This window comes from Ornithorhynchus anatinus, chromosome 18 (assembly GCF_004115215.2).
Source record: "Ornithorhynchus anatinus isolate Pmale09 chromosome 18, mOrnAna1.pri.v4, whole genome shotgun sequence".
NCBI classification, from domain to species: domain Eukaryota; kingdom Metazoa; phylum Chordata; class Mammalia; order Monotremata; family Ornithorhynchidae; genus Ornithorhynchus; species Ornithorhynchus anatinus.
Genome location: NC_041745.1, coordinates 42,885,112 through 42,909,052, shown reverse-complemented (window position 1 = coordinate 42,909,052; position 23,941 = coordinate 42,885,112). Strand labels below are relative to the sequence as shown.

At 54.4% G+C, this 23,941-nt stretch overlaps 1 protein-coding gene across 11 annotated transcripts in view; it reads left to right on the top strand.

Annotated features, from left to right (window-relative positions):
- Positions 1-23,941, top strand: part of PATJ (PATJ crumbs cell polarity complex component) — a 224,080-nt gene that overhangs the window by 87,865 nt on the left and 112,274 nt on the right. For 10 of the 11 annotated variants that reach the window (XM_029083120.2, XM_039914706.1, XM_029083123.2 and 7 more), the window contains 4 exons: positions 3,467-3,538; positions 6,987-7,164; positions 11,841-11,951; positions 14,197-14,277. In XM_029083120.2, coding sequence (XP_028938953.1) covers positions 3,467-3,538; positions 6,987-7,164; positions 11,841-11,951; positions 14,197-14,277 — 442 coding nt within the window. The remainder of the gene's footprint in view (positions 1-3,466; positions 3,539-6,986; positions 7,165-11,840; positions 11,952-14,196; positions 14,278-23,941) is intronic. The other variant, XM_029083117.2, reaches the window with a different exon arrangement.

Below are 23,941 nucleotides of genomic sequence, written 5' to 3'. Positions count from 1 at the left end.
CGCTTGCTACGTGCCAAGCGCCGTTCTAAGCGTTGGGGTAGATGCAGCGTGGGGCTCCCGGTCTTCGTCCCCATTTGACGGGTGAGGTCACTGAGGCCCAGAGGAGTTGTTAAGTGACTTGCGGCCCGTGCGGGATCAGAACCCGCAACCTGGGACTCCCAAGCCCGGGCTCCTTCCACCGAGCCACGCCGCTCCCGTAGATCTCGTAGCCGATGAGTCTGTGTTTCTCCCCCGAGACTGCAGTCGGAGATCTCTGCGCGTGAATCGTCCGGTCTTGCAACGTTAAAGCTTCCCGTAGTCTGGGGCCAGAGGCGCTCTTGGAAAAACGACCCGGGGAGGGCGGCCGACGGAGGGAAGAGACCGAGGGGATCTCAGGACGTCGGGACCGGGTTTAGACGGGTCTGTCGCAGCCTGAGCCGCGGGTTTGCTCAGGTTGACCTCCCCATATCAGAGCAGCCTGGGAACGTGGGACGCAGCCCTCGAAGAAAAACGTTGATTTTGCGGGAGAGAGAGAGACTCCGGAGGCAGTGAGGGTTGGGCGTAGTTCGGGGCTTTTGGATCCCCGAGCGATCGGCCAAAATGGATCAGTTGCTGTGGTCAGAATGTTTAATGTTCCCTTGTTGGCCGAGAGGCTGATTAATCATCTCACAGAGAGCTGCGCCCAACGATGACTCTCTCGTCTTTCCGCCGCGGAAGACTATTTGCCCTGGAGATTAGAAACGCCACTAGATAAACGGGCGAACCCAGCAGGCCCGTGTCTAACCCTTCTATTTATTTAAAACCCAGGGTTCGGGCGTGCGCCGTGTTTCCGCCGTTTGAAAGTAGCGGTCTGTCCGTCCCACCCGTTGGAGCGCGAGCTCTCTGTGGGCAGGGAACGCGCCTCGTCCGTCTGGCGGGCTTTCCCAAGTGCTCAGCACAGTGCACTGTACTCCTGGGGTGTGCAATTAGTGGCTAATGCGGTTTTACTCGGGAAGACATATTTAATTTCTCTGTGACTCAGCGACCTCATCTGCAAAATGGGGATTAAGACTGTGAGCCTCGCGTGGGACAAGCTGATTACCCTGTTTCAACTCCGGCGCTTAGAACGGTGCTCCGCACGTAGTAAGCGCTTAACAAACACCGACCTTATTATTATTATTATTATTTTAAGGATCCCAAAAGGGTGGCGTCACTTTCTAGTCGAAGGAAAGGTGGAAGCTTCCGCCTCCTCTCCCATCATCCTGGAATTGGCTGTGGCGCGCGCCGACTAATAATAACAGTGGGGAGGATAGTAATTGTGGTATTTGTTAAGTCCTTATAAAGTGCCATGCGCTGTGCTGTGCGCTGGGGTGGATCATTAGATCCCTCCTGGGGCTCAGAGTCGAAGAAGGAGGGCAGACAGGTAGTGAATCCCCTTTTCGGAGTTGAAGTGACTAAGGCACGGAGAAGAAGAAGAATTGTGGTATTCTTTTAAGCGCTTACTATGTGCCAGGGACGGGACTAAGCGCCGGGATGGGTACGGGCAAATCGGAAAGTACGGTGCCTCGGTAGAGAGGCGGTCCCTGCCCCCGACGGGCTCACAGTCCGGGCCGGGGGTAACTTGCCATCAATACAAGTAAACGGGCATCGATATAAATAAATAAAATTATACGTACAGACGTAATGGAAAGGGCGCACGCTTTGGAGTCGGAGGTCGTGGGCTCTAATCCCGGCTCCGCCGCTTGCCAGCTGGGGGACTTTGGGCAAGTCGCTTCACTTCTCTGGGCCTCAACGACCTCACCTGTAAAATGGGGATTAAGCCTGTGTCCCCCACGTGGGGCAACCCGATCCCCTTGTATCCCCTCCCCCCCCCCGGTGCTTAGAAGAGTGCTTTGCGCACCGTAAGCGCCTAACAAATACCGACGTCATTATCATCAGGGCTGTGGGGCGGGGAGAGGGGAGGACACGCCTGAATTCATTCATTCATTCGGTAGTGTTTATTGAGCGCTTACTGTGTGCAGAGCACTGTACTAAGCGCTTGGAATGGACGATCCGGCAACGGATAGAGACAATCCCTGCCCGTTGACGGGCTCGCGGTCTAATCGGGGGAGACGGACGGACGAAAACGACGGCGATAAATAGAATCGAGGGGATGGACGCCTCATGAACGTTCATCCGTTAACCGAATGACTGCATCGCATAGAAAGCGCTTCCCCCCCTTGAGACTCACAATCTCAATCCCCATTTTACAGACAGGGTAACCGAGGCCCAGAGAAGTGAAGTCACTCGCCCAGGGTCACTGGGCAGACGCGCCGCAGAGCCGGGATTAGAACCCGGGACCTGCTGACTCCCGGGTCCGTGCCCTGTCCCCTACGCCGTGTGATTTGCACGGGATCACAGGGCAGGCGAGGGGCGGAGACGGGATGAGAACCCACGACCTCTGACCCGTTCATCCAGTGGTATTTATCGAGCGCTGACTCTGTGCAGGGCACCGGACTAAGCGCTTGGAATGGACAGATCGGTGACAGATAAGAGACGGTCCCTGCCCTTCGACGGGCTTCCGGTCTAGTCGGGGGAGACGGACAGACAAGAACAGTGGCACTAAAGACTCCAAAGCCCGGGCTCTTTCCATTATGTGTAGTTGTATAATTTTATTTATTTATATTGAGTCTTGTCGTATTGATGGCAGGTTACCGCCCGCCCAGAAAGTGAGCCCGTCGGGGACAGGGACCGTCTCTCTACCGAGGCGCCGCACTTTCCGATTTGCCCGTACCCATCCCGGCGCTTAGTCCCGTCCCTGGCACATAGTAAGCGCTTAAAAAAATACCATAATTCTTCTTCTTCTTCTTCTCCGTGCCTTAGTCACTTCAACTCCGAAAAGGGGATTCACTACCCGTTTGCCCTCCTCCTTCTTTTTGGCCGGGCTCGTCCCGCTGGGCCACGCTGCTTGTCGGAGTAGTAAACACCGGCCCCGAGGATTTGAAATCAAAGTCACCCCGATTTGCAGAATATCCCCGGGGCGGGATGAGCAACTTGAGCGGTTGAGCCGGCCCTGACATTTCTGTTACAACCTCAGCTTTCATTTCCTGCCCGAGGTTGGCTCAGGCTGCCCGGCAGTCACCTCGTTCGAGCTCCGAGATGAATAATGCAGCAACTGGTAAATTGACTTTCGTCGAGGACCGGGGATTCTTGTCATCTCCGTGGCACCTCGGACCGTGAAGATCGTAGGCACGTAGGAAGCGGGAGCGATAGTGTCTCCGCTCTTTTCGGGACACTTCCTTTCGTTCGGTCGTATTTACCGAGCGCCCACGGGGTGCGGGGACCGTACTGAGCGCTTGGAAAGTACAGCTCGGTACTTGCTAAGGGCCTACGGTGAGCAAAGCGCCGGACCGAATGCGAGCCGATCTACAGACGCTGTTTTAAAGATTGCCGAGTTTCAGGTCCCGAACCCCGTAGAGTTAGCCTTCTGGATTTTAAAAAAAATGTATTTTTTTTTGGCTCTTTTTAGTGAGTTGCCTGAGAGAGAAGAAGGAGAAGGAGAAGAGACGCCGAACTTCAGTCACTGGGGGCCACCACGAATGTACGTAACGTTTCTCGCTCGTTTCACAGCCGTACGCGTTTGACATCCTCGGGCTGAAGGCGTGTTTTCATTCCAGTCGGTCAGTCGGTCGGTGCTATTTATCGAGCGCTTACGATGTGCAGAGCACTGGACTGAGCGCTAGGGAGAGGACAGTGCAACAGAGTGAGCAGAGACGGTTCCCGCCTGGAACCGGCTGGGTTGTGGAGTAGTTTTGAGCGGGGGGGTGGCTTTGGGTTTTATCAGATACCTTTAAAACGTTCCAGTTTCTCTCCGTTTTTCCGTCCGCCCTGGCGGTAGAATTTGCTTTTCGTTTTTTGGTTTTTTTTAAGAAAGCCTGTTTTTCTTGCGAATTGGGATTGGATTCTCCTAAGTGCTTGGGAGGGTGTAGTGATAATAATGATATCTGTGGTACTCGTTAAGCGCTTTCTGTGTGATTCAGTCATTGTCGAATCCTCCCCTCTCGCCGCCCCGCAGTACTTTTCTATAGTTTGATTTATCTTTGGATTCGGATTTGGATTCAGATGCGGCTTTGGAGTCAGAGGTCATGGGTTCGAATCCCCAGATCTGCCACTCGTCAGCTGGGTGACCGCGGGCGAGTCACTTCACTTCTCTGGGCCTCAGTGACCTCATCTGTAAAATGGGGATTAAGACCGTGAGCCCCACGTGGGACGACTTGATTCCCCCGTGTCTCCCCCGGCGCTTAGAACAGTGCTCTGCACATAGAAAGCGCTTAACAAGTACCAACGTTATTATTATTATATCTACATATTGATTATATATCTATAATTTCGTTTATTTATATCAATGCGTGTTTACTTGTCCTGATGCCTGTCTCCCTCTGGACTGTGAGCCCATTGTGGGCAGGGATTGTCTCTCTTTATTGCCGAACTGTACTTTCCAAGCGCTTAGTACAGTGCTCTGCACACAGTAAGCGCTCAATAAATACGCCTGAATGAATGTTCTAAGCCCCGGGGTGGATACAGGTTAATGAGGTTGGACACAGTCCCCGGCCCACGTGGGGCTCACACTCTTCATCCCCCTTTTACAGATGGGAGGACTGAGAGAAGTTAAGGGACTTGCCCAGGGTCACACGGCGGACAAGAGCCGGAGCCGGGATTAGAACCCAGGTCCTTCTGACTCCCGGGCCCTACCCACTAGGCCACGCTGCTTCCCGGGAATTAGACACGATCCGCCCTCGAGGAGCTGTCTGTCTAGCGGGGGAGACGGGCAGTGAAATCATTTTTAAATAGAGGGACGGGGAGAGGCGGTGGCGACTCTGTGTCGAGGAGAAGGGTGCGCGTCGCAGCGTGCGTACGAGGGGAGTCTTTCTGATGAACGGTTGAGTGCCCTCAAAATAAACCGCGGCCCCGTGAGCGAACAGAACCCCTAAAAACCCCCAGTTTGAGCCTCCGTCTGTCGCTCGCTGGCTCCTGATGGAGCCACGGGAGAAGCGGGATGGGGTAGTGGGTAGAGCAGGGGCCTGGGAATCGTAAGGTCACGGGTTCTAGTTCTGGCTCTGCCACTTATCTGGCGCGGTGGAGAGAGAGCGGGCTTGGGAGTCAGGGGCCGGGGGTTCTAATCCCCACTCCGCCGCCTGTCAGCTGCGTGACTTTGGGCGAGTCACTTGGCTTCTGGGTGCCTCAGTGACCTCATCTGTCAAATGGGGATGAAGCCTGTGAGCCCCACCTGGGACGACCTGATGACCCTGTGTCTCCCCCAGCGCTTAGAACAGTGCTAGGCACATAGTAAGCACTTAACAAATACCAAGATTAATTAAATTATCTGCCGTGTGACCCTAGGCAAGTCACTTCACTTCCCTGGCTCCTCTGTAAAATGGGGATTGAGACCGGGAGCCCCCTGCGAGACGGGGACCGTGTCCAACCCGATTCGCTTGTTTCCACCCCAGCGCTTAGTACGGTGCCTGGCACGTAGTAAGTGCTTAATAAATGCCACAGTCGTTACGGTTACAGGGCACCTAGGCGACTGAGGTGATGTTAGAGAAGCAGCGCGGCTCAGTGGCAAGAGCCCGGGCTTGGGAGTCGGAGGTCATGGATTCGAATCCCGGCTCTGCCACTTGTCTGCTGTGTGACCTTGGGCAAGTCAGTTAGCTTCTCGGTGCCTCGGTGACCTCATCTGGAAAACGGGGATTAAATGTGAGCCTCACGTGGGACAACCCGATTCCCCCGTATCTCCCCCAGCGCTTAGAACGGTGCTCTGCACATAGTAAGCGCTTAACGGCTGCCAACATTATTATTTTTCATGTTCCCAAATAGGTGTCCCTAAGGCCCACAGTGTAAGCAGTGTCAGGAGAGGGGCGATTGCTGGGTCAAGCAGAGAAAGTTCCCTTAGATGAAGATGATAATCATAATGATAGCTGTTTATATTAAATGCTTACTGTGTGCCAGGCACTGTGCTAAGCAGTGGGGCGTATACAGGATAATCGGGTTGGACACGGTCCCTGTCGCGCAGTCTCGATCCCCATTTTACAGGTGAGGTAAGTGAGGCCCAGAGAAGTGAAGTGACATACCCAACGCCACACAGCAGACAAGAGGCGGAGGCGGGATTAGAATCCAGGTCCTTCCGACGCCCAGGCCCGGACAGTATCCACCAGGCCACTCTGCTCCGACAAGGAGAGGGAAAAAGAATGATTTCTCCTGTAAGGATCACCCTAATAATGGAATTTATTAAGCTCCTACTACGTGCCAGGCACTGTTCTGAGTGCTGGGTTAGATAGAGAAGCAGCGTGGCTCAGTGGAAAGAGCCCGGGCTTGGGAGTCAGAGGTCATGGGTTCGAATGCCGGCTCTGCCACTCGTCAGCTGTGGGACTGTGGGCGAGTCCCTTCACTTCTCCGGGCCTCAGTTCCCTCAGCTGTAAAATGGGGATGAAGACTGTGAGCCTCACGCGGGACAACCCGCTGACCCCGTATCACCCCCAGCGCTTAGAACGGTGCTCGGCACACAGTAAGCGCTTAACAAACACCAATAGTATTATTATTATACAAGCTAATTGAGTTGGACTCCGTCCCTGTCTCACGTAGGGCTCACAGCCTGAATCCCCGTTTTATAGATGAGGGGACCGAGACGGAGAAGTCAAGTGACTTATCCAAAGTCACCCAGCGGAGTGTGAGCGTGAGAGCGGCGGAGCCGGGATCGGAAGCCAGGTCCCTCTAACTCCCGGGCCCAAGCTCGTGGTTACTTTAGGAAGCCCTAGGCCCTCAGTGGACATACTAGGCCAACCGTGAAGTATTTATTCATCCTTTTGAGAGAGAACTTGTTTCCTTTTTCATTTTCGAGTTTGTTTGCTCGTCCAAGGCGGAGTTTGGGTCCTTGGATCGCCTGCATTTTCTTTCCAAGCGGGGTTCCCCCCGGGCTTCCCCTTGTGGACCGTTCCTCCTCTAGCACCGCTGATCACGTAGGCAATTTTCTTGTCGTTATTGCTTTTCAACAGCGTTGAGATCCCGAGAGAACCAAACGTGTCTCTGGGCATAAGCATCGTCGGCGGGCAGACCGTGATCAAACGTCTGAAAAACGGAGAAGAACTGAAGGGGATTTTCATCAAACAAGTCCTCGAAGAGAGTCCGGCGGGGAAAACCAAAGCCCTTAAAACCGGGGATAAAATCCTTGAGGTAAACGCCCAGTTCGGCGGGCTCCGTTCTTGTTCTTCCAGCGCTAGACGGCGGACCTGGAAACGTTCATTTAACTTCCCTTTAAAGAGCAATTAAAAGCTGGTTGGGGGTGGTGGGGAGGGGTGTGTGTGTGTGTGTGTGTGTGTTTTTTTTTCAAGAGCTTTATTTTGGGCCTGCCTAGTTTTAGAGAGGACCGATGTTTCAAAAACACAGATTTTTTTAAAAAGGGACTTTTTCCCGAAGGGGACAGATGGTGGTGATCACGCGTCTCCCGCAGTCTTTCCCGAGCCCTAAATTGGAAGAATGCACGCCAGCGGGAGACGGGGTGGGTCTGGATTCGGGAAGCGTCCTCTGGGAATGGGAGGCTCCGTTCTCTTTGAATCCGGGGTCGACGGGGGAACGTCCTTTGGGAGTCGGAGGCTCCATTCCCTTTGAATCCGTGGTCGACGGGGGGGGGGGGGGGGTCACGTAGCAGACCCCTGGACTTGCTAGGTTCGTCGAGCGGACGATTTGAGGAGGCGACGGAATACGGGAAGAAGTACGGCGCCCGGAGCTCAAGTCGACGCTCAGCACGGTGCTCCGCACGCAGTAAGCGCTCAGTAAATACCGTTGGTTGGTTAAATTAAATTAAAAAAAAGCCAAAGTCGCGGGCGCTGGGCGGACGATGTTGCATCTCGCCCCTTCTCCCGGTGTTCACCTGGCTATTTTAATGTCGGCCTTCTCCTTTCGGTCAGGAGACGTGTCGATGGACGCCGTCGCGTTTTGCTCGGCCGAATACTCGGTAGGGTCCTCTCTGCGCAGAGGAAGCATTCGACGTCTGCCACCGATCCGTCCGTCAGCCGTACTGATCGAGTGCTGACAACGGGCGGGGCCCTGTTCAAAGCGCTTGGAATGTATTCCGGCAGAATTAGCGGGCACGGTCCCGGCCCCCGACGAACTTACGGTCTAGAGGGGGAGGCGGACGTTCGTATGAATAAATGATTTGTGAGTTGTAATCGAAAGATATGTATAAATGAATTATTTATACTATAGAATTTTAAAGATAGGGATATGATGCCACAGGGTTGGGGCGAATTACCAGTGTCCAAACGTCACTATCTAAGGGCATAGACGATGCAGAAGGGAGAGGGTATTTGTGTATAAATGTACAGATCTATAATTCTACTTATACTGGTTCCTCTTTGCTTATTTTGATGCATATATATATATATATATATATGTCTATATTTTTTGTTATTTATACCGGTGCTAACGTTGGTATTTGTTAAGCGCTTACTATGTGCCGGGCACTGTTCTAAGCGCTGGGGTAGACGCAGGGGAATCGGGATGTCCCACGTGGGGCTCACAGTCTTCATCCCCATTTGACAGATGAGGGAACCGAGGCACCGAGAAGTTACGTGACTCGCCCACAGTCACACAGCCGACAAGTGGCAGAGCTGGGATTCGAACTCATGGCCTCTGACCCCAACGCCCGCGCCCTTTCCACTGAGCCACTGTGGTGCTACTGATGCCCGTTAACTTGTTCTGATGTCTTTCTCCCCCCTTCTAGAGTGCGAGCCCAATGTGGGCAGGAATTGTCTCTCTTTGTTGCTGAATTGTACTTTCCAAACACTTAGCACAGTGCTCTGCACACAGTAAGCGCTCAATCAATAGGATTGAATGAATGAAAGAGGGAGAGAGGGAAAAGAGAGTTTAATCAGGGAAGACTTCTTGGAGGAGATTCATTCATTCAGTCCTATTGATTGAGCGCTTACTCTGTGCAGAGCACCGTACTGAGTGCTTGGGCGAGGACAGCGGAACAGTAAACATACACAGTCCCCGTCTTCAATGAGACGTGACTCTTCGCAGTGGAGAGAGTGGTGGTCTGGCCTATGTAGTGGATGAGAAGCAGTGTGGCCTAGTGGATAGAGCACGGGCCTGGGCGTCAGAAGGACCTGAGGTTCATTCATTCATTCAGTGGTATTTATTGAGCGCTTACTACGTGCAGAGCACTGTACCGAGCGCTTGGAACGGACAGATCGGCAACAGATAGAGACGGTCCCCGCCCTCTGACGGGCTCACGGTCCCATCGGGGGAGACGGGCGGACGAGAACGATGGCGACAGATAGAATCGAGGGGAAGAAGATCTCATTAAAACGACAGCAGATAAATAGAATCGGGGTGACGTACATCTCATTAAACGAACTAAATAGCGTGACGAAGATACGTGCAGTCGAGCGGACGGGTACGGTGCCTAGGGGGTGGGACGGGAGAGGGGGAGGAGGAGAGGGAGACGGGGGAGAAGAGGGTTTGGCCGCGGAGAGGTGAAGGGGGGAGGGTAGAGGGGGCAGAGGGAAAAAGGGGGGAGCTCAGTCTGGGAAGGCCTCTCGGAGGAGGTGAGCTTTAAGTAGGGATTCGAAGAGGGGAAGAGGATCAGATCGTCGGAGGCGAGGAGGGGAGGGCGTTCCGGGACGGCGGGAGGACGCGGCCCGGGGGTCGACGGCGGGACGGGCGAGACCGGGGGACGGCGGGGAGGCGGGCGGCGGGGGAGCGGAGCGTGCGGGGCGGGCGGAGGAAGGAGAGAGGGGAGGAGAGGTAGGACGGGGCGAGGGGACGGACGGCCTCGAAGCCTAGAGTGAGGAGTTTCTGTTTCGTGCGGAGTTGGGTGGGCAACCACTGGAGGTGTTCAAGAAGGGGAGTGACAGGCCCGGACCGTTTCTGCGGGAAGAGGAGCCGGGCAGCGGAGTGAAGAATAGACTGGAGCGGGGAGAGAGAGGAGGAAGGGAGATCGGAGAGAATTCATCTGCAAAGTGGGCATCGAGACCGTGAGCCCCACGTGGGACAGGGATCGTGTCCAACCCAATTTGCTAGTACCCTCCTAGCGCTTACTACAGTCCCTGCCACATAGTAAGCGCTTAACAAATGCCATTATTTATCACTGTCATTACTTTTCCGGGCTTCACTCAACTCATCTGCCAAACGGGGATCGAGACCGTGAGCCCCACACGGGACGGGGATCGTGTCCGACCCGATTTGCTCGTATCCACCTCGGCACTTAGTAGAGTGCCCGGCACGTAGTAAGCACTTAAAAAATACCATCGTTACTATCGTTACTACTAGTGTACTGATTGACTAATAGCTTGACAAATCCCATAATTTATTATTATTATTATTATCATTATTAATAGCCTCGGGACTAACCGTATCTGCCGCTAAGCTTTCCCTTCTGCGGCCTATTCTCCGTTCTGCCGCACGTACTATTTTTCTCAGCGGTAACTGGCTGTCTTAGAGATCAGACACTTCCCGTCCGACAGAAGCAGCGTGGCTCGGTGGAAAGAGCCCGGGCTTGGGAGTCAGAGATCATGGGTTCAGATCCCGGCTCCGCCACTTGTCGGCTGTGTGACCGGGGGCAAGTCACTTGACTTCTCTGGGCCTCAGTGACCTCATCTGTAAAATGGGGATTAAGACCGTGAGCCCCACGTGGGGCGACCCGATCACCTTGAATCTTCCCCAGCGCTTAGAACAGTGCCTTGCACGTAGCGCTTAACAAAAACCAACATTATTATTATTATTATCCTGGCCTTCAGTTCATTTAGACTGAAAACCCATTGTGGGCAGGGAACATCTCTTCCATCTCTGTTATCCGTGGCTCAGTGGAAAGAGCCCGGGCTTGGGAGTCAGAGGTCGTGGGTTCTAATCCCGGCTCTGCCGCTTGCCAGCTGCGTGACTTGGGGCAAGTCACTTCACTTCTCTGGGCTTCAGTTCCCTCACCTGTAAAATGGGGATTAAGACCGCGAGCCCCACGTGGGACGACCCGATCACCCTGTATCCTCCCCATCACTTAGAACAGTGCTTTGCACTTAGTGAGTGCTTAACCAATACCACCATTTATTTATTTTTCATTTCTTACTCTCTCAATCGCTTAATACTTGCCCACCGTAAGCGATCTCTCCGTCTCCGCAAATGCCGCAGTCCACAGGCAGGGCGATTGGCAGGGGCAGTGGGAGAGTTTCGACCTCACCTATGGATTTTTCTTTCTCTTGTTTTTCAATGGTACTCGTTAAGCACGTACTATATTGCCGGGCATTGTACCGAATAATAGTAATAATAATGTTGGTATTTGTTAAGCGCTTACTATGTGCAGAGCACTGTTCAAAGCGCTGGGGTAGACCCGGGGGAATCAGGTTGTCCCACGTGGGGCTCACGGTCTTAATCCCCATTTGACGGATGAGGTCACTGAGGCACAGAGAAGTGAAGTGACTTGCCCGCAGTCACCCAGCCGACAAGCGGCAGAGTCGGGATTCGAACCCGTGACCTCTGACTAACGCACTGGGATCGATACAGCCCTCGACTGTAAGCTCTTTGTGGGCAAGGAATGTGTCTGTTTCCTGTTGTATTGTCCTCTCCCAAGCTCTTTTTGCCTTCCACACAGTAAGCGCTCAATAAATACAACTGAACGACTGCCAGGTCATCGGGTCGGACCCAACCCGGGAGAATACAATATAGGAGAGTGGGAAGATCCGTTCCCTGCCGACGGCGCGCCTAAAGGCTAGGGGGGGGTTGAAAACGTCCCCTCCGCCTCTCCGGTTTCTGAATCTTACAGGCCCTCAAATCCTCTTCGCACCCCCTGGAAATCAGCCGTGGCCCCCGCGTTCCTCCCGACCCCCAGACCGACGCGCGGGGATTGTATTTTTCAGGTATCCGGGGTGGATCTGCAGAACGCGACCCACAGAGAAGCGGTGGAAGCCATCCAGAATGCCGGGAACCCTGTGGTCTTTGTCGTCCAGAGCTTATCCTCTACGCCGAGAGTGAGTCGTACTTCTACCGAATCCACCCGTTGATGGTGTTTACTGAGCGCCTAATCTGCGCGGGGCACTCTGCCGAGACCTCGGAAGAGTCCGACCCAGTAGAGTCGGTGGCTGTTTTGAGGTTGATTCCTAGAGTGGCAACCGCTATTTATTATTCATTCAGTAGTGTTTACTGAGCGCCTACTGTGTGCAGAGCACTGTACTAAGCGCTTGGAATGTACAATTCGGCAACAGATAGAGACCATCCCTGCCCGATGACGGGCTCACGGTCCAATCGCGGGAGACAGATTATCATCGTTAAGTGCCGTCGAATCGTTTCCGATTCAGTAGCGACTCCTTGGATACACCCTCTCCGGAACGTCCGGTCCCCCGCCTTAATCCGCCACCGTCCTAACGGTCTCTCCGTTATCGTTGTTATGGTCTCTATGATGATAATGCTGGTGTTTGTTAAACGCTTACTATGCGCCAAGCACTCTTCTAAGCGCTGGGCTAGGGACAGGGTAATCAGGTCGTCCCACGTGGGGCTCAGAGTCTTAATCCCCATTTTACAGATGAGCTAACTGAGGCACGGAGAAGTGAAGCGACTCGCCCGAAGTCACACGGCTGACAAGCGGCGGAGCCGGGATTGGGACCCACGACCTCTGACTCCCAAACCCGGGCTCTTGCCACTGAACCAGACTGCTTGGTTCAGCAGAAGCAGCGTGGCTCAGTGGAAGGAGCACGGGCTTTGGAGTCAGGGCTCATGAGTTCACATCCCAACTCTGCCACTTGTCGGCTGGGTGACTGTGGGCGAGTCCCTTCACTTCTCTGTGCCTCGGTTCCCTCATCTGTAGAATGGGGATTAAGACCGGGAGCCCCACGTGGGACGACCCGATTCCCCTATGTCTACCCCAGCGCTTAGAACAGTGCTCGGCACATAGTAAGCGCTTAACAAATACCAACATTATCATTACTGCTTCTATCCGTCTATCTGCTGGTCTGCCTCCTCCACATTTTCCCTGGATTTATCCTAGCATTAGTAGTCAACTGCTACTGCTTGAAAAATAATAATAAATAATCATCGTGGCATATTTTAAGGGCTTACCATGTGCCGGGCACTGTACTAAGCACTGGGGTGGATACAGGGAAATGGGGTGAGACACAGATCCCATGTGGGCCTCACGGTCTCGATCCCCGTTTAACAGATGAGGTAACTGAGGCCCAGAGAAGGGAAGTGACTTGTCTCAGTTGTCACTCCTTAGTGCTTAATGCAGTACCTTGCACACACTAAGCACTCGATAAATCCATTTCCCGGATTTTCCGAGTCTTCGTGAGATGAGGGCGACAGAGAATCCCCTCGGGGCCGATACGCTTTATTATGCTGATATTGGGAAAATCGAACTAGAAGCCATTCCTTCCTGTACAGGGCTCACAGCCCTGGCAGGAGGGAAAGCAAATACCCTACCGGCTGAGGAAACCGAGGCAGAGGAAGGTTAGGAGACGGGCCCAAGGAACCGTATTAGAAAAGTGGCACAACTGCGTCAAGTGCCAGGGTCTTCTTCATACGCTCGGGCGATTTTGACCAGACCACGGTGCGCATCAGCCCGGAAACGGTGTTGAAGATGGCGGTCGCCGTTCTCCCTTTCTGAACCGATTGGAATTTGAGTACTGGAAAATGGCACCGTTGAATTTCAGAGAGGAAACGAGAAGCAGCGTGGATAGAGCGCGGGCCCGGGAGTCAGAAGGATCTGGATTCTAATCACTTGTCTGCCGGGTGATCTGGGGCGAGTCACTTCACTTCTCTGTGCCTCTGCTTCCTCATCTGTAAAATGGGGATTAAGGCCGTGAGCCCCTTGTGGAACAGGGGCCGGTGTCCACCCTGATTAGCGGGTATAATAACGTCGGTATCTGTTAAGCGCTCACTACGTGCCGAGCACCGTTCAAAGCGCCGGGGGAGATACGGGGTCATCGGGTCGTCCCACGGGAGGCTCACGGTTAATCCCCGTTTGACAGATGAGGTCACTGAGGCCCAGAGAAGTGAAGCGACTCGCCCACAGTCACACAGCTGGCGAGTGGCGGAGCCGGGATTCGAACTCAGGACCTCTGACTCCCAAGCCCGTGCTCTTTCCACTGAGCCGCGCTGCTTCTCTCGGCACCTCGAACGGCGCCTGGTACCTAGTAAGCACTTAAGAAAATGCCATTAAAAGGAGTGTGCACTCTGTCTTTTGCGGACTATGGACATGTGGATTTTTCGGTTTTGGAGCAGGTGGTTGCGGGAGTACAATCCAAGACCGGCAGGCCCGCTAAAATCACGGATGCGGGAATGGAAGCGGATCCAAAGGAACAGGTGACTGTCGCTTCATGTCGGGGCTTTGGCTCGGGAATTGGGGAAGGGGCGAGGAAGGGGAAATGGCTCGTTCCCGGTGGTTGGTTGACGGGCAGATGACTAGGCGTGGCGTGGTGGATAGAGCACGGGCCTGCGGCGTCCTGGGTTCTGATCCCGGCTCTGCCACCTGCCTGCTGTGGGTCCTCGGGCAAATCGCTTCGCTTTTCTGTGCCTCAGTTACCTCGTGTGTATAATGGGGATTAAGACTGTGAGCCCCGTGTGGGACAGGGAGGGTGTCCAGCTGGATTACCTCGTAGCTACCACAGCGCTTAGAATAGTGGCCGGCACATAGTAAGCGCTTAACAGTAACCGTGTAAGGAAACAGAACACAAAACAAGCATTGACGGTGGTTTGCGGGGAAGAGTTCGGTCCAAGGGAAGGAGGATGGAGGTGGATTTCTCCCTAGGTTCTCATCTTGGAATAGTACCTACCACAGCGCTTAGAATAAGTGGCCGGCACATAGTAAGCGCTCAACAATTACCATTTAAGAAAACAAAACGCAAAACAAGCATTGACCGTGGTTTGCGGGGAAGAGTTCGGTCCAAGGGAAGGGGGATGGAGGTGGATTTCTTCCCTAGGTTCTCTTCTCGGAATAGTAATTAGACGGTGAGCTCGTTGCGGGCAGGGAACGTGTCTGTTGTCGGACCGTTCTCTCCCAAGCGCTGAGGACAGTGCCTGGCGCACAGTAAGCGCTCGATAAATACGATTGAATGAATGACTGATCATAATTAGGATATTCACTGTGAGCTTACTCTGTGCCAAACGCTGAACTGAGCAGTGGGAGACAAGATAACCGGTTCAAGCACAGTCCCTGTCCCATTGCAGCTCATGGCGCAATTAGGAGGGTGAACGGGAGTTGATTCCCCATTTTACAGATGTGGAAACCGAGGAACAGAGAAGGGAAGTGATTTGGAGGGCATCTTGGACCGTCTGCCTGCACTAAGATGAATTGAATCGGCAGCAGGGTAGTGAGTCTGAAGCGAAAAGGGGTCTGATTAACGCTTGTAGCCAACCGTTAATAGTCGTTTTAGTAGGCGTCGTAATAGGTGGTGATATAGTGATAATAATAATGATGATAGTATTTGTTGAGTGCTCACTGTGGGACGAGCACTATTCTAAGCACTGGGGTAGATGGAGGGCAATCAGGTTGTCCCACGTAGGGCTCACAGTCTTCATCCCCGTTTTCCAGATGAGGTAACTGAGGCCCAGAGAAGCAGAGTGACTTGCCCGAGGTCACACAGCCGACACGTGGCGGAGCCGGGATTAGAACCCACATCCTCTGGCTCCCACGCCCGGGCTCCTTCCACTCATAACAATAATAATGTTGGTATCTGTTAAGCACTTACTATGTACCAAGCACTGCCGTGAGCGCTGGGGGCGATACGAGGTAATCGGGTTGTCCCACGTAGGGCTCCCAGTCTTCATCCCCATTTTCCAGACGAGGTCACTGAGGGCCAGAGAAGTGAAGTGACTCGCCCAAACTCACACAGCTGACAGGCGGCCTATCCGGGATTCGAACCTACGACCTCTGACTCGCAAACCCAGGCTCTTGCCACTGAGCCACGCTGCTTCTCTCACGGTCATAATGGACGGTGGCGGAGTTGGCGGAGTAGGTGTCGTCGTAATGATTACTGTTAGAGTTCTAGGAGATGTTGCCCAGAAGGAAAGTCTGCGGGGAACAAGATGGAAGAATTGTTCCCTCACGAATGATTGTCGCGCGGGCTCGTGCGGACCCACGCTGGGATCCATTAATTAAGCCAGATGTTTCTCTACTGGGGAGCGGGAGGATCTGTTTCTTCCGGGGACCCGTAAAGAAACGATTCCACAGTGAACGCCGAGCGGCGGTTACGCCTTGGCAAGATACCGAACCCCCGACCTAATACATTCAAACCTCACTCACCTAAGTCGTCTGAGCGAGGACTGGAAGTAGACCGTTAGCTCACGACCCTGCAGACAGACGCGAATCAAGGCCGTAGCCCCGATACCCTCCTCATCGAATAGCTTTTACCGACCGCAGGATCGACTTTAATGATTCATAACCGCTCCACTTCCAGCCGGGGGGTTGGAAGGATCCCCCCCCCCCCTTTTTTAAGGGCCCAGATTCAGGCGGATTTCAGACGATCGTCACCGGAAGGGAAACGCTTTCTCCTGAGGTGGTTCTGCATTTCGGGTCTCTGCCTGTTTTCTCTGGTGGCTGTCGATTGTGTGGTTCGGGTTTCTTGGCCTCGGCTGCGACAGATGGAGACCGAGAAGGAGGAACGTCAGGGTTGCGGACCCGGGGAGGAACACGAGTATTAGAATCGCAGGTCCCGGGTGAACGCTCGCCGAGATGATTTCAAGGTGACTAAGGGAAGCGGAGAACGATAATGCCGTTAATGCTTTCGCAGCACCTTAGTCTTTCCAGTAATAGCAATGGGAAAGTCGTGTCCCGAGACCACAATTTTGATTTTGTTATTAAATTTTCATAGCCCCAAAATGGCTTCCAGGAGCCCCCGTCCATTTGGTCCGTGCACTCTTTCGACCCTGGGGAAATAAAGTCTCATTTTCTAGCTTTGCGAGGTCAGGGGCCCCCTGCCTCCCCCCGGGCCGTTAAAGGTATCCTCCTCCGGCTCGCTCCGGCTTGCGGGGTAGAAGGCGGTCGGTCGCCTCGGAGGCCGAGATTCGCAACCGCTCCGTCGGCCGTTGCACGTCGGCTCGCGTCGGAGAAGCGGCGTGCCTTGGTGGAAGCGAGCCCGGGCGTGGTCGTCGGAGGCCGTGGGTTCGAATGCCGCGCCTGGCCCTTTTGAGCTGTGTGACTTTGGCCACTCCTCTGTGCCTCGGTTCCCTCATCTGTAAAATGGGGATGAAGCCTCTGACGGATACCATCGTTATTATCATCATTACGAAGTGGACGCGCCGGGCGTCGGGGGAGCGGGTTTTCGGCCGTTGTATCTATTGAGCGCTCACTGTATGCAGAGCACTGTACTGAGTGCTTAGGGGAGTACGAGACAACAATAACCAGACGCAGCGAGCTTACGGACTGGAGGGGGGGAGGCAGACGTGAATACAGATAAAGCGACAGATACGGACTTGAGTGCTGAGGGGGGTGGGGGGAGGTCTCAGGACCCAACCCCCAGAATCCCCCATGCTGGGCCCGGTCAGGGCCATTCCCTCTTATCTCCCGAAGCCCCTACTGGGTGCAGGACGCTGCGCTGAGCGCTTGGGGAAGGGCAGCACAACGATGATTCCCTTTATTGCTATTGTTCTAATGAGATGTACCCCCCCCTTGATTCTATTTATGGCTATTTTTGTCCGTCTGTCTCCCCCGATTAGACTGTAAACCCGTCAGTGGGCGGGGACCGTCTCTGTCTGTTGCCGATCTGTCCGTTCCAAGCGCTTAGTCCAGTGCTCTGCACGTAGTCGGCGCTCAATAAATGCTATTGAATGAACGCGTGAAGGGCAAAGGGAGCACGTCGGGGTGACGCGGAAGGGAGTGGGAGATGAGGAAAAGGGGGGCTTCGTCGGGGAAGGCTTCCTGGAGGAGGTGGGCCTCCAATAAGGCTTTGAAAGCGGGGGGAGTCGTCGTCCGTCGGATATGAGGAGGGAGGGCCGTTCCGGGCCAGGGGGAGGACGTGGGCGAGGGGTCGGCGGCGAGCCGGGCGAGTTGGAGGCTCAGCGAGAAGGTTGCGTAAAGTGCCGTCCTTCTAATCTGACCGTGCAGCGGGGGGACTCTTGCCGGTAGATGCTGTGGGTGATGAACGTGCGTACGGACGCGTCCGCATCCGTCGTTTATTTCTTTTATTAGTAATAATGATGATGACGATGGTATTTGTTAAGCGCTTACTACGGGCCAGGAATAAATACGGTCGAATAATTGAATGAGGGCACTCCCGTCCCACTCCTCCTCCCCGACCTTTGTCAGTTACACCTCTAGCCTGGAAGCTCCTAGAGGGTAGGGAACGTGTCTGCCAACTTTCTACTGATCCTATCGATTCTACTGAACTTGATTCTATTGAGTCGCCACTGTTTTTACGAGACGTTCTTCCCCGCGACTCTATTTATCGCCATCGGTCTCGTCCGTCCGTCCGTCTCCCCCGATTAGACCGTGCGCCCGTCAGACGGCAGGGACCGTCTCTATCTGTTGCCGACTTGTTCGTTCCGAGCGCTCAGTGCGGTGGTCTGCACGTAGTGAGCGCTCAATAAATACTATTGAATGAATGAATGAACGAATGAACTCTGTTATATTCTCCCAAGAGCTTAGTACAGTGCTCTGAACATAACAGTATTAATAATTATGGTATTTGTTAAGGGCTTGCGATGTGCCAGGGGCTATACTAAGCACTGGGGTGGATACAAGCGAATCGGGTTGGACACGGTCTTTGTCTCACGTGGGGCTGACGGTCTCAATCCCCATTTTGCCGATGAGGTAACTGAGGCACAGGGAATTGAAGCGACTTGCCCAAGGGCATGCAGCGGACAGAGAAGCAGCGTGGCTCGGTGGAAAGAGCCCGGGCTTGGGAGTCAGAGATCAGGGGTTCGAATCCCGGCTCTGCCGCTTGTCAGCTGTGTGACTGTGGGCGAGTCGCTTAACTTCTCCGTGCCTCAGTTACCTCATCTGTAAAGTGGGGATTAAGACGGTGAGCCACATGTCGGGCAACCTGTTACCCTGTATAGTCCAGCGCTCGGAACAGCGCTCTGCCCATAGTAAGCGCTTAACAAATACCAACGTTATTACAAGTGGCGGACCTTCTGACTCCCAGGCCCCTGCTGTCCACTGTGCCACACTGCTTCTCAAATGAAAGACCACTTAAATTGAGTTGATCGGTTGAATTCATCGGGACGGACTTGTTGAATTGATCAGGACAGGCTCGCGTCGTTGGAGTAACATTCCCCAATTCTGCCGTTATACTGTTCCTGCCGAAATGTGTAGCGGAAACATGCCTTCAGGCCCAACGGGGCGAAAGTAGATTCTATTTATCGTGATAATGTTGTCTTGTTTGTGTTTTGTTCTGTTTCGCTCTGCCGTCCGTCTCCCCCGGTCAGACCGCGAGCCCGTCGTTGGGCAGGGACGGTCTCTATCTGTGGCCGAATTGCCCATTCCAAGCGCTTAGTACGGTGCTCTGCGCAGAGGTAAGCGCTCGATAAATACCACTGAATGAACGAATGAACTGTCGTGAGCACCGGGCTAGGTACGAGGTGATCGGGTTGTCCCTTGTGGGGCTCACAGTCTTCATCCCCATTTTGCAGATGAGGTCACTGAGGCACAGAGAAGTTAAATGACTTGCCCAGAGTCACACAGCTGACAAGTGGTGGACCCGGGATTAGAACCCACGACCCCTGACTCCAAAGCTCGGGCTCTAGCTGCGTCGATATCATTTCTGTGACTGTCTGGTTCCCTTCCCGGACCGTAAGATCCTCGGGGGCTGGGAATGTGTCTCCCGACTCCGTCGAATTGCCCTGTAGATGGTAAGCTCATTGCGGGCGGGGAACCTGTCAGTCGCATTTATTGAGCGCTCACTGTTTGCGGCGCACTTTACGTAGCGCTCGAGAGAATATAATACAACAGAATAATAGACATTCCCTGCCCACAACGAGCTTACAGTCCAGAAGGGGAGACCGACGTTAATATAAAGAAATAAATGACAGATACGGACATAAGTTGGTCATGGGTTCGACTCCCGGCTCGGCCACTTGTCAGCTGTGTGACTGTGGGCGAGTCACTTCACTTCTCCGGGCCTCAGTTCCCTCATCTGTCAAATGGGGGTTAACCGTGAGCCTCCCGTGGGACGACCCGATGACCCCGTATCTACCCCAGCGCTTAGAACGGTGCTCGGCCCGTAGTAAGCGCTTAACAAATGCCAACATTGAGTGCTGCGGGGCTGCCCGGGGCGACGAGTAAAGGGAGCGAGGGTCTACCGGTTCTGTATTTTACTCTAGACTGTTAAGCTCACGGTGGGCGGGGAACGTGTCTCTCAACTCCCCCCCCAAGACCGTAAACCCTCTTTCTAGACCGTAAATCTCGTCGAAGCCAGGGAATATGTCGTACCGTAGTCTCCCCAATGCTTAGTACAGCGCCCCGCACACGGTAAAGCCCTCAGATCTCATCGGTGTTGATGCTGATGCTCTCCCCGGCGTTTTGTACGGGGCCGTATTTAGGGATTACGCTAGTAGGTGGTCTCCGACTAGTTTTGGTGAAGAAGACTCACGTTGGAGGGGGAAAGCATGGGGCTGAGGGTCGGGCAGCGTGGCTCAGTGGAAGGAACCCGCGCTTGGGAGTCAGAGGTCGTGGGTTCTGATCCCGGCTCCGCCACTTATCAGCCGTGTGACTTTGGGCAAGTCACTTATCTTCTCTGTGCCTCGGTTACCTCATCTGTAAAATGGGGATTAAGACTGTGAGCCCCACGAGGGACAACCTCATTACCTCGTATCTACCCAGCGCTTAGTGCTTGGCACATAATAAGCGCACCCCAAATACCAAGTCCTTAGAGAAGCAGCGTGGCTCAGTGGATAGGTCACGGGCTCGGGAGTCAGAAGGTCGTGGGTTTTAATCCGGGCTCCGCCACTTGTCTGCTGGGTGACCTTGGGTAAGTCACTTCACTTCTCTGTGCCTCCGTCACCTCATCTGTACAGTGGCGATTGGGACGGCGAGCCCCGTCCGGGACGGGGACCGCGTCCGATCCGATTTGCTTGTAATAATAATAATAATAATAATAATGTTGGCATTTGTTAAGCGCTCACTATGTGCCGAGCACCGTTCTAAGCGCTGGGGTAGACACAGGGGAATCAGGATGTCCCACGTGGGGCTCACGGTCTTAATCCCCACTTGACAGATGAGGTAACTGCTCGAGGTAATCTGCTTGTATACATTCATTCATTGTCATATTTATTGAGCGCTTACTGCGTGCAGAGCACCGTACTGAGCGCTTGGAATGTACAGCTCGGCGACAGATAGAGACAATCCCTGCCCAACGAGGGGCTCACGGTCTAAACGGAGGAGACAACCAGCGAAACCAAACAAGTAGTCAGGCGTCAGTACCATCAAGATCAATAGAATCATAGGCATAGACACATCGTTAAGAAACTAGAGTAATAAATCATATGTAAAATATGCCTGGCGCATAGTAAGCGCTTAAAAACTACCATCCTTACCGTTGTTATTATCGACCGACCGTCGGATGGGGACGCGGACCCTCTCCCTCTGTGCTCGGCACCCCCTCCTGCTAGGCAGCGGCGACTCTGCCGGGGAAGCCGCCCTCGGATGCGTGCGACCTCCCGCGATCGCTCGGCCCTTCCTCCTCCTCCCGCGCCCGGGACCGCGGAACCCCCGTCTGCAGCTCCGTCGTCCCCGTCTGGCTCCCTTTAAACACGTGCCCGCCGCAGGTGGAGGATCGCAACCCGCCCTTCGGGATTAGGGATCGCGCCGAAGATCAGCGTGAGCCCGTCAAACGGCAGGGACCGTCTCTGTCTGTTGCCGACTTGTTCATTCCAAGCGCTCAGTACGGTGCTCCGCACACGGTAAGCGCTCAATAAATACTATTGAACGAAAGTCGAAGCTGCTGGGAAGCCACGACGGGCCACGCGGCAGTGGGCGAACAGCCGCCCCGGGGCGTCCTGGCTAATAGGCGGCACGGGGCCGGGGTGACGAGCGGCGGGGCGTAGTGGATAGAGCACGGGGCTGGGAGGCAGAAGGGCGTGGGTTCTAATAATAATAATAATAATAATAATAATAATAATGTTGGTATTTGTTAAGCGCTTACTACGTGCAGAGCCCTGTTCTAAGCCCTGGGGTAGATACAGGGCGATCTGGTTGTCCCACGTGAGGCTCACAATTAATAATAATGATAAATAATCATGGCATTTGTTAAGCGCTTAACTATGTGCCAGCCGCTGTACTAAGTGCTGGGGTGGAGACTAGCAGGTCGGGTTGGACGCAGTCCCTGTCCCACATGGGGCTCACAGTCTCAATCCCCATTCTACAGATGAGGTAACTGAGGCCCAGAGAAGTTACGTGACTTGCCCAGAGTCACACAGCTGACAGGTGGCGGAGGCGGGATTCGAACCCACGACCTCTGACTCCCAAGCCCGGGCTCTTTCCGTTGAGCCACGCTGTTTCTCTATCATCATCATTATTGTCAGTAATAATAAAATGAGTAAATGCTTAAGGAAAAGCCACGTGGGGAACGTACGGAAGCGCCGCGGATGTTCCGAGTACTTAGGGCGGCGGGGTTTTTTTGGTCTGGGTCGGTGGCATCTGTACATTCCAAGCGCTTAGTCCAGGGCTCTGCACGTAGCATCCAGTAAATGAATGAATTTGTTAAGCACTTACTACGCGCCAGGCTCCGTACTAAGCGCCGGGGTGGATCCCAGCTGATCCGGTCGGACAAAGTCCACGTCCCACACGGGGCTCACAGTCTTCACCCCCATTTTCCAGATGAGGTCCCCGAGGCCCGGGGAGGTGAAGCGACTGGCCCACGGTCCCGCAGCGGCCAGGCGGGCGGAGCCGGGATTAGAACGCGGATCCTCTGGCTCTCGCACCCGGGCCCCGTCCACCGGGCCACGCTGCGTCGCTTCGCCGGTGTGGTGTGTCGATGCTTTTTCATCTCTGCGGGTGGATGGTTAACGCATCTGAAGCGTTACCGGGGGAGCCGATCCCGGGCGGCCTCCGGCCGACCCGTTCCCGGCTTTCTCCCTTCTCCCCCGACTCGGCCTGGAAAACAATTTCCCATCACGATGGTCGGCTCCCGCCCCTCTGACCCCGGGCTCCGTTAGCGATTTCGTCTCGGGGAATCTCCCTCCTCCTTCTTTCTTCTGAGTAGCGGCCTGGCTTAGTGGCGAGAGCCCGGGCTTGGGAGGCCCGGGTCGTGGGTTCCAATCCCGGCTCCGCCGCTCAGCAGCTGCGTGACTTCGGGCGCGTCGCTTCACTTCTCCGCGCCTCGGTTCCCTCATCTGGAAAATGGGGATGAGGACTGTGAGCCCCGCGTGGGACAACCTGATTACCTGGGATCTACCCCAGCGCTTCGAACCGTGCTTGGCACGTAGCGAGCGCTTAACGAATATCGTCGTCATCATTATCGTTCCTGTCGGATGCCGGCTAACCCTGGAAGGGGTTTGTGTTTCTTCCCTTTGGCTTGTGGGGGCTCCTTCAAGGAGAAGCCCTCGATGATGAGAAGAAGAAGAAATATGATTAGAGAAGCGGCGTGGCTCAGTGGCGAGGGCCCGGGCTTGGGAGTCAGAGGTCATGGGTTCGGATGCCGGCCCCGCCACTCGTCAGCTGCGTGACCGTGGGCGAGTCGCTTCGCTTCTCTGGGCCTCAGGGACCTCATCTGGAAAATGGGGATTAACCGTGAGCCTCCCGTGGGACGACCTGATGGCCCTGTCTCTCCCCCAGCGCTTAGAACGGTGCTCTGCACATAGTAAGCCCTTAAACAGCAACATTATTAGTATAATTATTATAACGACCTTGATATTTACATCCTTACTCCGTGCCAGGCACTGGTGTGGATACAAGCAAGCCGGGCTGACCCACGTAGGCTCACGATCTTAATCCCCATTTTCCAGATGGGTAACCGAGGCCCGGAGAAGTGAAGCGACCCGCCCGGGACACCCAGCGGACAAGTGGCCGATCCGGGATTAGAACCCGGGTCCT